Raw genomic sequence first — 13,310 nt, 5'->3', positions numbered from 1 at the left:
CAGCTTCGTATATAGAAACGCATTTGGAATGTCATGAGGCTGGTGAAGGAACTCTTTTACTACCCTTCGTACCAGTCTATCATATTTCTGTAGTCTCGGGAGACAGACACCCGCAACGGACAACTCATAGGTCAACCGGGGTAATAAATAATAGAGAAACAATACCAGCTTCTGGTGTGGTTTCAGGGGGCAGCGCCGTAGAGAGAACAGTTCCTCGGATGCATCTTCTGTGGCTGGATGTATTCCTCCAAAGGAGTCCACCAGTATACCGAGATAGCTCAGCCGCTGAGTGACCCCCAACGCCTGTATGCGTTCATTCCCCACAAGATACTGGTGTGGTATTACTTTTACGAGCTTCTGTCTTCCTGAGGGCATTAACGTAAACGAAGAACATTTGGCAACATTAATTTCCATACCGTTGGCTCCCATGAACAAGGTGAAGTGGTCGAGGAGATGTTGAAGTCCCTCCGCCGTTTCACCAAGCAGGATAAAGTCATCCGCGAGCGCAAGGGCATTCATTCGCTGACCCTGGATGTCCGGAACAATATGCTCTGGAAGGGAACTGATAAAATTGTCCATAACCAGATTAAATAGTAAAGGAGACAAGGGGTCACCTTGCCGGACACCCTTCATGGGCTTTATGGTCTTCGTAAATCCTCCATGCTCCGAAGTAACAGAACTGGACTCGTAAAACGATCGTAGATACTGTAGCAGCAAGGGGTCAGCACCCCGCTTCACGAGGCTCTTGTAGATTATTTCGAATGGAACAGAATCGAACGCCCGGCGCAGGTCCATTGATAACATTGCCAATCCATGGCAGCCCTTGCTTGCTTCTCGAAGAATGGTGCGGAGAAGTAGGATATTTTCGAATGTTCCATCCGTTGGGCGAAACGCCCGCTGGATAGGATGAAGCCGGATGGTGTGGCGTAGTTGACCATCCAGTACTTTGTGAAAAATCCTGAGGATAACCGGGGCAATGGTGATTGGTCGGAAATCTCCAGGGGCACTGCTGGTATCTTTCTTTGGCAAGAAGATTGTCCGAGCGTCAGTCATCGAAGGGGGAAGTCTACCCAGTAGGAGAAATGTATTGCAGAGGGCGGCCAAATGTTCTGCCGGAATCCGCCTCGCCTGGGTAAACGTCATTCCGTCCGGCCCGGGGGCTGACTTCGCGCCGTCCAGTGCTACCTTAATATCATCTGACCTCACCGGCTCCAGCTGCATTAAGTGCGTCGGCTGATGGTCATCTTCAAGCAGCAGTGTCTCTGGAGGGGTCCCGAAGACTTTGCTCCAGAAAGTTAATATCTCCTCAGACTTCCCGTTACCCACCGTACAGCCATCGAAGATTTTGGACGCCAGCTTCCTCTTGTTGACGTGAAATAGTCTTTGGTATTCCGCGTACCTACGTCGTCGTTGAGCACGGGCCGTAAGTCGTGACTGGTTCGCAGCTTTCCTGGGTTGTCTTTTCTTCTTTCTAGCTTGTGGTTGCGCCTGCGAAGGAGGTCGCTCAGGCTCCTGGGCTGCAGTTTGGAGCCACCGATCCAAGTCAGCATAGGACGTGTCCCCCTGCAGGAGCTTCATAATGATTTTTTGTAAGCTGGTGGGTCTATCCGTTTCTGGTACTGAACAGTATACTTTCAGTGCCTCCCGTATCTTCTCTTCCGTGGACTGAGATTGGGACAATTGTGGAGGTGTTTCGTCCGATGACCGCTGTGAATGGACTTGGTCACCGGGAGCCACTAGAGACAGATGTTGCGTATCTACTACATCACTCGGGATGTCGGGAGAAAGTAGATCTATATGTTGTTGTATTCTGTTAGCCAGAGATAAGTCCTCAGCGTCCAATGATCCCATTTGGTTTGAGTGGTTACTGCTGCGTAGGGACTCTACTAGATCCTTGTAGTCTTGCTGTTTACGCCTATTCTTGATCTGTTCTGTCGTACGCTTTGCTATATGCTTCGATAGCTCAATATTAATCCATCGCACATTCTCTAGCTCGACCTCTTTAGCAGCCATGATAGACAGTTCTTCTCTGGTCCAGGCCACATTACGGCGTTCTACGCTAACGCGCCTATTGTACAATTCAGGGTCGCATACCCTCAAGTGAGCGCCTAGGCCCCTTTTCTTATAACTCTTATAACTCGTTTGTGTCAATGAGCTATTTTTTTAAAAATAAGTTTTCTCTTTACAAAGGGAAGAGATACCCCGCGACGCCCGAAGGCTAAGTCCACACGCCGCACAACCACCCCACTACCACTTCACCGGCGAGCTAACACCGAGGTCATGCGACCAAACACGCGATAACATCGTACGCCGCCCTGAAGTGCCATTATACTAATTAGTGAAATGTCTTTTCTTGTCAAACCTAAGTCCAACAAAGTGTCCGCACTTGCTCGCGCCCAGACACCACGGAAGGTCAGCGTAACACTAGACACCGTGGGGTCCGCCCCATCGTCGCCACGAACCTGGTCCAGAAGGTCTTGGCGGCTGTACTTGAGGACTTTGTGCCCGTGCGCGAGTTCCAGTTGTATCCCAGTCCCAACTACCTGAGCGTCGAGAACCATCTTCAACTCGCCTCTGGATATAACTAAGTCGGGCTTCAGGGCTCCATCGGAGACTCTAAAGATTGGTTCCTTGTCGACGGTCCAACCCTTCTTCACCAGTCTCTTGGCCACGTAATTCACAATGTTGTCGTGCCGGCGGGTCCTGGCACCATGGGTCCTATGGCAGGTTTGGAGGATATGTGCCAGGGTCTCCTCCGACTGGCACCCCGCCCGGCACGACCGCTCCGACACCACACCCCTTCCAGAGCGAGTTCGGCATGGCATGGCATTTATTCGGACCTTAATGGCATCAATAAATTGACGCCCTTGGAGAATCCGAGTGCCTTCACCAACCCACGAATGGGCAAACGGCACCAACGGTGAGTCCGCCAAGGATCTCCCGTCGTTGGACACGTACAGTCTCCGAGCCCACATCTTCTTCAGGGCCGTCATCGTCCTTATTGTCGCGCCGTCCAAGTGGCTGGCTTGTGACGCCTGGTCATACATGCGGCGCATGAAGGGTGTCTTCATTGCTTCACGAACCGCTGGGTGAGTGGACGCTTGAAGCTTAGAGAAGCGGATCCTTTGGAGTACGGGGATAGAAGTTCGAAGCGAAGGAATCCCCAGACCACCATTTGGAATGGCTGCATGGAAAAAGGCACTGGGGACATCGTGGGGGAGCTTTAACCATCTCCGCACTGCACTTCTTATGTCGATATCCATTCTCTCCAGGATCGCCCGCGTCCATCTGCCGAGAATCAATTGGTGATAAAATCTTGGCAATAGATAGTAACGCAGGATCACTAGTCGCTGTTGCGGCTTCAGTGGCGCTCGCTGGATCCTGGAAAGGCACATGTTTATAGCCTGGATGGGAGGAACTGGACGACCAGTAAACCAGTAAACGTGAAGTCGACACCCAGGTATCACCAACTGAATTCCGGACCTGCTGATGGAATTAGCTCGTCACGGATCCGGAACCTGACATCCATATCGACCTTGGACTTCTTGTCTTTTCCGGAGAACACCAGAGCCATGGAGAAAGACTTGGTAGGGTTAACTTCCAGGCCTTTTGCTTGAAGGAAAGACTCCACGTCGTCTAGTCGTTGCTGTAGACCAGCTGGGGTAGAGGCGAAGACTACCAGGTCATCCGCGAAGGCCATGATGTCCAGACGCGAGTCTCCGACATCAAAGCCAATCGCGGAGTCCTGGCGAGCCAGAAGCTCATTAAGCACGATGTTAAACAGTAGAGGGGAGAGGGGATCTCCCTGCCTCACCCCTGAGGTAGGCTGGACGAGTTTCTCTGCCGAGCCGAATCGAAGCAGCGTAGGGGCGTCGCCATAAAGGTCCTCAAGATAAGCCACGAAATCGCCCGACAGGCCCATCAGCTTACACCCTCGAAATATAGCGTCGTAGGAGAGCCTGTCAAACGCCTTGGTCAGATCCGTAACCGCGGCATAGAGAGATTTGCCTTCTGTTTTTGCGGTTGCAATGACAGTTTTCAGCAAGATAATGTTGTCCGCACAGCCATCCACTGGCCGGAACGCTCGTTTGCCGATGGTCAAGTTCTAGATGGGAGGCCAGGCGGCGGGCAAGAATCCTGTGGTATAGTCTCAACAGGACCGAAGAAATAGTTATCGGCCGGTAGTCACTAGGATGGGATGCGTCCGGCTTCTTAGGGACAAACACTGTCCGGGCATTACGTAATGGGGTGGGAACCCTCCCGTTGATTGTCATGAGGTTGAGGACTACACGTAGAAGAGCCATCGGCACTGCACGAAGCTGTCGAGGTGTCAGACCATCGGGACCCGGGGCAGCCTTCAAGGAGGGAAGACAGGACTTGATGTCTTGTGAAGTAATCACGTACATGGGAAACAAGCTTGCTTGCGGATAACTGGCATCCTCGTTGGCAGACATAGGCGTTCTGGTCATAATGGCCTCCCAAGACCTCAGGAACTCCTGGGGGTCGTCGCAGGCGCTCAGCTTACGTCCATCCAGGATTTCCCTGGCACAGTCGGCTTGGCGCTGCCGGAACAGATGTTGGGTCCTGACATAATCGATTTTCTTTTGCTTTCTTTTACTCCGGTTCTCCTGGGGTTGACGTCGACGATCTTCACCGAGTGGGAGGGGGTCACGCACAAACACATCACGGATGTAATGTCACGGAAAGCAGATTATTCTTACTCCCGCCTCTTACTCGTTTTTTAATGGATTGTATTGCAGAAACATGGTGGGAATGATACGTGGTCGTCGTTTGTGTAAATGACCTACCGAAAGGAGATTGTTCTTACTCCCGCCTCCCTCTCGTTTTTCAATGGATTGCATTACACAAACATGGTGGGAATAATACGTGGTCGTCGTTTGTGTCAATGAGCTACTGAAAGCAGATTATTCTTACTCCCGTCTCTTACTCGTTTTTTAATGGATTGTATTGCAGAAACATGGTGGGAATGATACGTGGTCGTCGTTTGTGTAAATGAGCTACCGAAAGGAGATTGTTCTTACTCCCGCCTCCCTCTCGTTTTTCAATGGATTGCATTACACAAACATGGTGGGAATAATACGTGGTCGTCGTTTGTGTCAATGAGCTACTGAAAGCAGATTATTCTTACTCCCGCCTCTTACTCGTTTTTTAATGGATTGTATTGCAGAAACATGGTGGGAATGATACGTGGTCGTCGTTTGTGTAAATGAGCTACCGAAAGGAGATTGTTCTTACTCCCGCCTCCCTCTCGTTTTTCAATGGATTGCATTACACAAACATGGTGGGAATAATACGTGGTCGTCGTTTGTGTCAATGAGCTACTGAAAGCAGATTATTGTTACTCCCGCCTCTTACTCGTTTTTTAATGGATTGTATTGCAGAAACATGGTGGGAATGATACGTGGTCGTCGTTTGTGTAAATGAGCTACCGAAAGGAGATTGTTCTTACTCCCGCCTCCCACTCGTTTTTCAATGGATTGCATTACACAAACATGGTGGGAATAATACGTGGTCGTCGTTTGTGTCAATGAGCTACTGAAAGCAGATTGTTCTTACTCCCGCCTCTTACTCGTTTTTTAATGGATTGTATTGCAGAAACATGGTGGGAATGATACGTGGTCGTCGTTTGTGTCAATGAGCTACCGAAAGCAGATTATTCTTAGTGCCTCCTCCCACTCGTTTTTTAATGGATTGTATATCAGAAACATGGGAATGATACGTGGTCGTGGGTTGTGTCAATGAGCTACCGAAAGCAGCTTATTCTTACTCCCGCCTCCCACTCGTTTTTTAATGGATTGTATTGCAGAGACATGATGGGAATGATACGTGGTCGTCGTTTGTGTCAATGGGCTATCGAAAGCAGATTATTCTTACTCCCACCTCTTACTTGTTTTTTAATGGATTGTATTGCAGAAACATGGTGGGAATGATACGTGGTCGTCGTTTGTGTCAATGAGCTACCGAAAGCAGATTATTCTTACTGCCGCCTCCCACTCGTTTTTTAATGGATTGTATTGCAGAAACATGGTGGGAATGATACGTGGTCGTCTTTTGTGTCAATGAGCTATTGAGAACTTTTATTGTTATTAAAAGCATTCCCCCCCCCGGAGAGGGTGGGGTACCGAACTACAGGTAACGGGCCCAGGGCCACGGCATGCATAAATGCATAACTACAAAAAACATTCCACGCGTACAATATAACGTGTACAGCGAGAGATCCAGCGCGTACAGATAACAAGGCGCGGACAAGAGATCAGCGCAAGCGGACATTAGGCCGTGCAGAGATCGGCGACCCGACGGGTGGTGGCACTCTTGAAGGTCCTCCACGCTCTGACGGTGCACTCCAGACTCTTCAGTGTTGCAAGCTTCAGTTGCCCCTTGGACACCCCGAGGCTCAGCAGGGAGGAGGCCGACTCCGAGGACCAGAGACCGCGGAAGGAGGCTGTTGCAGATGTGAAGTAGACGGGCGTCTCAGGAGACAAGGATGCCCTCAGCAGGTCAGCGATCTCGGGCGTAGCGTAGACCGCCGCCTTCTCCCGATGCAGAGTGTTGAGCGCCCGCCCACAACCAACCACCTGGACATCGATGACATGGACCTCCTCACGCCCATACAGAATGAGATCCGGTTTCCGCAACCCCCTAGACGTGGCCAGATGAACATGCCAGCCCTTCTTCCTTAGACAGGATGCCACCAGGAAGATGGCCACACCATCGTGACGACGGTGCCGGGAGCCATTTGATGTGGGGCAGTGCTGAACCGCGTGCGCCAAAGTCTCTACAGCCGGGCAACCTGCTCGGCAGCGGCGGTCCTCTTCTGGGCGACATCTCGACGATCGGGATCTGGTCGGGACGACATTCCCACGGACCTTCAGGATATCGGTAAAGCCTCTCCCAGAGACGAGGGACGATCCATCGGTGACCCAGGAATGAACGAATGGAACGGCCGCAGCCCCCTACCGTCGACGCAGACGCCAAGCTTCCGCGCCCAGTACCGACGCACCTGCGGAGCTGTTCTCAGCAAAAGGCCATCCCAGGTTGCGGCTCGGCGGGCCCAGGAGCACTCAGAGAGTATTGGAGGAAGGCGGTATGCCTCCACGGCTGCAGACCACAAGGATGATGAAAGACCCTCCAGGCGCGCCAGGCGAAGACGTGGGACTTGAGTAATGAAGGCCGGGACGCCAAGGCCGCCGTCGCGATGGGAGGCGTGATAGAAGGGCACTGGAGTGTCCAGTGGAAGCTTTAGCCAGCGCCTCATCGCTGCTCGAACCAGAACATCAAGCTCGTAGGGAAGATGAAGAGCGCAGCCGCCTAGGACCAGTCGATGTAGCAGGCGAGGCTGGATGAAGCTCCGCTGTGTGGCTGGTGGCCACTGTTCCTAGTGGAGGAAGAAGAAGCTCCGCAGGAGGACCAAGCGCTGTTGAGGCTTTAACGGTGCACTGGTGGCTCTAGCCAATAGACTACGGAACTCCTCCACAGGGGAAGAGGGACGATAACCTGTCGTAGTGAAGGCAACCCCAAGGTATTTCCATTCAGCGGTGGTGATGGAGGCCGGCAGGACCTGATCGTGGAGCCGGAAGGGCCGAGAACGGACCACACACTTTTTGTCTTTTCCGGACGCTACCAGGGAGAGGGTCCTGCATTTTGGGATGTTGAGCACGAGACCCCGAGGAACCAAATAGCTCTCAGCAAGGCCCAGGAGCTGCTGCAGTCCCGGCTCGGAAGATGCAAACAAAACCAAATCGTCAGCGAAGGCCATACTGTTGATGTTGACTGTACCCAGAGGCACGCCCACATGCTGAGGTAATGATTGGAGGAAGCCATCCAGCACGAAGTTGAACAACGCTGGACTGAAGGGGTCACCCTGGCACACCCCACATGTGGGCGCGATGGATCTTCTAAAGGTGCCGGACATCAGGGTGGTTCGCGAGCCCAGGTAGAGGCGTTCCAGGTAGGAGACCAGGAGGTCTGGCAAGCCAGTCCTCTTCGTCGCAGCAAGGAGCGCTCCAAAAGTGACCAAATCAAAGGCTTTCCGAAGGTCAAGGGTTGCCATGAACAGGGAGCGGCAGCGGCGATGGGCTTCTTTAATGATGGAGTGCGGAATAAATACATTTTCTGCACACCCATCTACCGCCGTAAAGGCTCTCTGTTGCTCGGAGAACGGGCAGGCCAGGCGCAGACGGTTCGCAAGAACCCGATGAAAAAGGCGAAGGAGTACTGGAGGGACGGAGATTGGCGTGAATAGACGAGTTCAGAAAATCCCAGTGCTCTTTGCGCACGCATTGCATCCTGGGAGCTTACTGAGTGGGGGAACGAAGAATAATCCTTCACATTTCGCTTTCGCTGACCTTGACACGTCGTGGACAATGGACCGGTAGGGGAGAAATCCGAACATTGAGGCCCCCCACCCATTTCTTTCGGATTAGTAAACTCCCACAGTTCAAAGTGATGCTAAGCACTCTGGGATTTTCTGAACTCGTCTATTCACCAGGGCAGCTGGGCTGAGCCACTTTCGGAATGAACACCGTCCTTGCCTTGTGAAGGTATTCCGGCACATCCCCAGCCACGAGGAATAAGTTCATGATGACCACGAGGAAGGTCACCGGGACGGCCCTGAGAGCGACAAGAGACACCATCAGGTCCGGGCGCCGTAGAGCCCCTAGGGAAGGCAGCTGTTATCTCCTCAGCCGAAATGGGATCGATGAGCTCGAGGACCTCAGGCTTGGCGGGGGGCTCAATGTGCTCTCTCAAGTCCGGCGCCGAGGGGGCCATGACCCCTGCACGGAAGTCGAAGAAGGCGACGGGGTCACCAGGTGACTCAGCAGGGGGCCCATCCAGCACATTGGTGGGCGCAGGAGCGTCTGTTCTTCCGAAAGAGGTCCTGCGTCCTTGCACACTCCATTCGACGGCGAACCCTCCGAGTGGTACGTGCTATCGGGCGAGGGCGGGACCGGGCAGCACTAAGCGGCTGGTGGGGCAAAAGGTCCCGCAGAACAGAGTCCAGCTGGTGGAGGAAGCCACTCCCCTCGAGAGCTAGCTCGACGACGGACCGAAGGGAGGCCTGACGTGGGCCCAATCCCTAGCTCAGGCAAGTAATTAACCAGGAAGGCCCTGAGCCGCCCCAAAGGAGAAGGGGGGTGTTGGGCAGGCGGAGGGTAGTCGATCGAAGACTCGACGTCATCAGGGCATGGGTCCACGAAGACGGGCAGCGCTGGAGGAGGCGTCGAAGGAGGCGTGACCGAAGATCCCCGGGAATTGGCAGGGGAATTGCCAGGGGAATTGGCAACCAGGGGGCTTGCCGGACTACGTGAGTCCGTCTGCTGAGAGGCCGCTGGAACAGCCGCAGGGCCTGAAGAGGCGGTGGGTCCTTCCGGCGATTCTTGGGCGACCTGGGCGTGCATGGGTCCTGCAGGAGGGGCTGTAGGGGCCGCAGGAGGGGCTGCACGAAGCAAGGGCCGCCGAAACACTGGAGCGATGATTAGTTGTCCGACGGAATCCCTTCCAAGGTGCGCTGGGGGAAGGCGTCAAGTAGGCCCATGTTGATGAAGTGGCAGCCAGCTATGGTAAGTTCAGCCTCCTTGAATGCTAGAAGTTGTCGCTCTTCTTCACTCCAACGTGGACGCACTCTCGTAGTATCCACAGCCAGGTCCGCCTCCAGGGGATGAGTACGACGCATGTGCTGCCCCAAGCCGTTGGCCGTTCGGAATACTCGCAGACAATCAGGGATGGAGCACTGATGTTCGGTGACATTTGGGGGTTGTAAGCCACCCATCGTCGGCACACTAGAAGAAGAGGATGGGACCACCAAGTCCATACCGGGATGTCGCCAGTTGTGGTGAGCACGCAGTTCTTGTCAGGAGTCGCAATGCCGCCCACATACCGAGCAGATCACAGGTGCAGGCACCGTATAAGTTAAAGATCCACTTGATTTGACACACTGTTAGTCATAGGGAGCGCCTGTCCCACGGGCGGGTCAGGATCAGCTTGATCCTGCCCGCGATGCGTTAGTCTCATATGCTGCGCTAAACCGCGCTGAGTCCTGAAGGACCTCTCACAAACTGTGCAGAGAACCATAGCGGCCCAAGCCCGTCACCAGCTAGGCTGTTGGGCCCACTGCCGCGGCGGCGGCTTTGCAAAACACTTTTTGAGCACGCGCGAATAGGGAAAGGCAGCGAGAGAAAACACCGGCGCTACGCACGTCACAACCTGAAAACCTGAACACTTTAGTCACCTCGTACACAAGGTAACAGGGCCCGGGGGACACCACGTGGAGGTATCGGTCAGGATTTGGCCCCCAAAGCACATGAGCTATTTTTTTTACACAATACCACTCTACCCGGAAGAGGAACCGAAAACTACCCAGTGTAAACAGTGGTCCGCCCCACTAGCCTAACGTTCCCTCACAAAACGTACAACTCTTGTGGTCCTATTAAATACATAGAAGCACCTCACTCCCCCCTGAAGACAGCGTACAGTAGCTAACTTGAAGTCTTGTTTGGTAATTCCGGGGGAGAGGAGGTCCTTCGTCGACCCTCTCGAGTTTCTCCAAGCAAGCTGCCGCAAACTTCACTAAGTTGCTCTGCCGCCGAATCCGCGCAGAATGTGTTCGGTGGCAGGTCTGTAGCACATGCGAAAGAGTCTCATTGGCTGAACATCCAGCTCTACACAGTGTGGTTATGTAGCGTCCCCTCTTCGTACGGGACAACGTAGGAAGGGCGTTGATCCTCAGCTTCGTTATGTCGACAAATTGCCTACCAGGCAAGAGACGAGTGCCCTCACCCATAAAGGACTGGGCCACGGGAAACTTCTTGCACTCCCTCAACGGAGCACCATCGTTAGAGCGGTGTAGCGAGTCTGCCCAAAATCTCTGAATCTTGCGCTTTGTATCAAGTGAATTGCCCTTATATCGCATACATCGGTCAGCATGCCTCAAAGCATCCTTCACCATGGGCAAAGCGGGCATTTTCACAATGGTGTCAGAGGTTGAAAACTCCAATCTGGACAGCCGCTCCTTCTTCAAATAAGGGATGCTCGTCCGGAGAGAGGGAATGCCCAAGCCACCCTCACCTACCTGGGCATAAAAATATCCTAAGGGCACATCGTGCGGTAGCTTTGTCCACTGCCTCACTGAGGCTCGGATCAGTCGATCTAGTTTGTCGAGAAGGGTCGTAGTAAGGGTCGTAGAGAAGGGTCGTGTCCACCACAAATGCACCACTCCTGGAGGCCGTGTCCCCAGAACCACTACTCAGAAACTCGTCCAACACAAAGTTGAAAAGTATGGGCGATAACGGGTCTCCCTGGCGAACACCGCGTGTAGGCTTGACATTGCGGGTACATCCCAGGAAGGTCAGCACGGTCGAACCGTCAGCATACAGCAGTTTGAGGTATTGAATAAACTCCTCAGTCAGGCCCTTCCTTCGAGCAGCATTACATATGGCTTGAAAGGTGACACTGTCGAAAGCCTTGTGTAAGTCGAGGCTCGCCATGTTAAGGTCACGAAATTTCTTCTTGGCTTCGTGTAGAACTGTTGCGAGTAACAGGACATTCTCAGCGCACCCATCTGCTGGACTAAAAGCTCGCTGGCGAAAGTCGAATTCAACCTTTAATGCGATACGCCGTCCCAAGATTTTATGGTACAGCCGCAACAAGGCAGGTGCAATCGTGATCGGACGAAATTCGCCAAACGCTTGGGCTCCGGGCTTCTTGAGTATGAAAATAGTCCGTGCCCCCATCAAACAAGTCAGAGGCCTCCTTAGTAGCAACAGCAAGTTTAAAACCATCTTCAACACCGGAAAAGGAGTTTTCATAAGATCCCTAGGCATCAGGCCGTCAGGTCCAGGCGCACTACTGCCATTCAGCCTGGCTTCATGCAGTTCCTGTGAAGTAACAGGGCCCAGGATGTCCATATCCCCGCCGGGCACATCTAGGTCCTCCTCGAAGGGCGGCGCTGGCTCTGTAAACACATATTCCCAATCCGCCAGGAAACGATCCTTATCAGTGACATCCGCCGCTGTGAAGATCTTGGCTGGGTTAATGGTGAGACCACGGGAGACCAGGTAGGCAGTCGCCTCATGCAGACGATGTTGAAGTCCCACGGGGGAGGACGCGACGAGGATCAGGTCGTCGGCGAATGCCATGGCGTCTCGGGTCGTCTCCTCCATGCTGAAGCCGATGCCTGCGCCACCTTTCTTCAACGTTTAGCGTTCCTGGGGCATGTAGGAACACTGCCGATGACGATGAGTAGGTTCAGGAGCATCCGGAGGACTGTCATGGGCACAACTCGAAGATTTCTGGGCCAGGTGGTGAGTTAATAGAAGGCATGTTAGCTTTTCTCTCTTGCGCTGTCACCAGGTACAGGGGGTAGAAGGTAGGCTTGTCCGGTGAAGTGTCCTCAGGAAATGGTGGAGGTGTAGCCGTCATGGTGTCCTGCCAGACATCCAGGAATGGCGGCTCGTCCTCGACTGCAGCTTTCGCGTAACCATCGAGGATTGAGCGGGCACAATCTGACTGACGTCGTCGAAATAGATGCTGTGTACGGATGTATTCAATTCGTTTCAATTTCCTGCGACTGATTGGGCGTTGCGGTCGGTGCTGCCTGGTGGTCGCCGCTTGGCCTCTTGATGTGTTCGGCTCAGGAACGTTGAAAACATTCACAATGTAGTTATTCAATTCTGCGAAGATGTCCCCTCCGGCAGCCGCTTGGCGGGCCAGGTCGAAGAGGCAGGCCGCCTGAAATCCGTCAGGTGGTCGTCTGTTCGCCATCTTCTCCAGTTCTGCGAGCACAACTTGTCGTCTGGATCGGGCAGAGGGACGGGCATCGTCCCGTGGTGGCACAGGAGAAGATCCGAGAACCTCATTTCCGGTAGCGGCGGATTGGACGTTAATAAGGGGAGACTCCACCTGTGGTCTGGTGTCTTCCACCACTGGAACTTCTATCAGAAGGTCCTGCACCAGTCGCCGGTAAGTTGCACTCTTCCTATGACATTTTATGGATTCGAATGTCCGATCCGGGAAAAGCTCATGCAGGGCTTGATTGATGAACCGGAGAGGTTGCGCGAGACGTAGGAGGCGAACCGTCATTACTGGACGGGTTTGCTGGTGAGGGACTTTCCCTAACAAAAACGTCGCGGATGTAGCCTGATAGACGTCGCTGCCTTCAACGGCATGCCGAGCGATATCAAATAATCGCTCTCCCTGAAAGGCGGAGGGACAAGGTCTTCAGTCGATCTTTCGCAGCTCCCGAAGAATGGTTTCACGCCGCGTAGGGGCTGCCACCTGCATCAAAGCTGGAG

General features: G+C 53.4%; 1 protein-coding gene across 1 annotated transcript; it reads right to left on the bottom strand.

Moving 5' to 3' along the window:
• Positions 1-8,502: 8,502 nt before the first annotated feature.
• Positions 8,503-9,419, bottom strand: LOC135372064 (uncharacterized). The gene is made up of 2 exons (XM_064605788.1): positions 9,069-9,419; positions 8,503-8,949 (listed from the first exon to the last, which is right to left on the bottom strand). The coding sequence occupies exons 1-2, from the start codon at positions 9,417-9,419 to the stop codon at positions 8,503-8,505; spliced, it is 798 nt and encodes a 265-aa protein (XP_064461858.1).
• Between the last annotated feature and the right edge of the window lie 3,891 nt (positions 9,420-13,310).

The sequence above is a fragment of the Ornithodoros turicata genome, unplaced genomic scaffold (genome assembly GCF_037126465.1).
Source record: "Ornithodoros turicata isolate Travis unplaced genomic scaffold, ASM3712646v1 Chromosome13, whole genome shotgun sequence".
In the NCBI taxonomy this organism is placed as follows: Eukaryota; Metazoa; Arthropoda; class Arachnida; order Ixodida; family Argasidae; genus Ornithodoros; species Ornithodoros turicata.
This window is presented reverse-complemented; position numbering and strand designations above follow the sequence as displayed.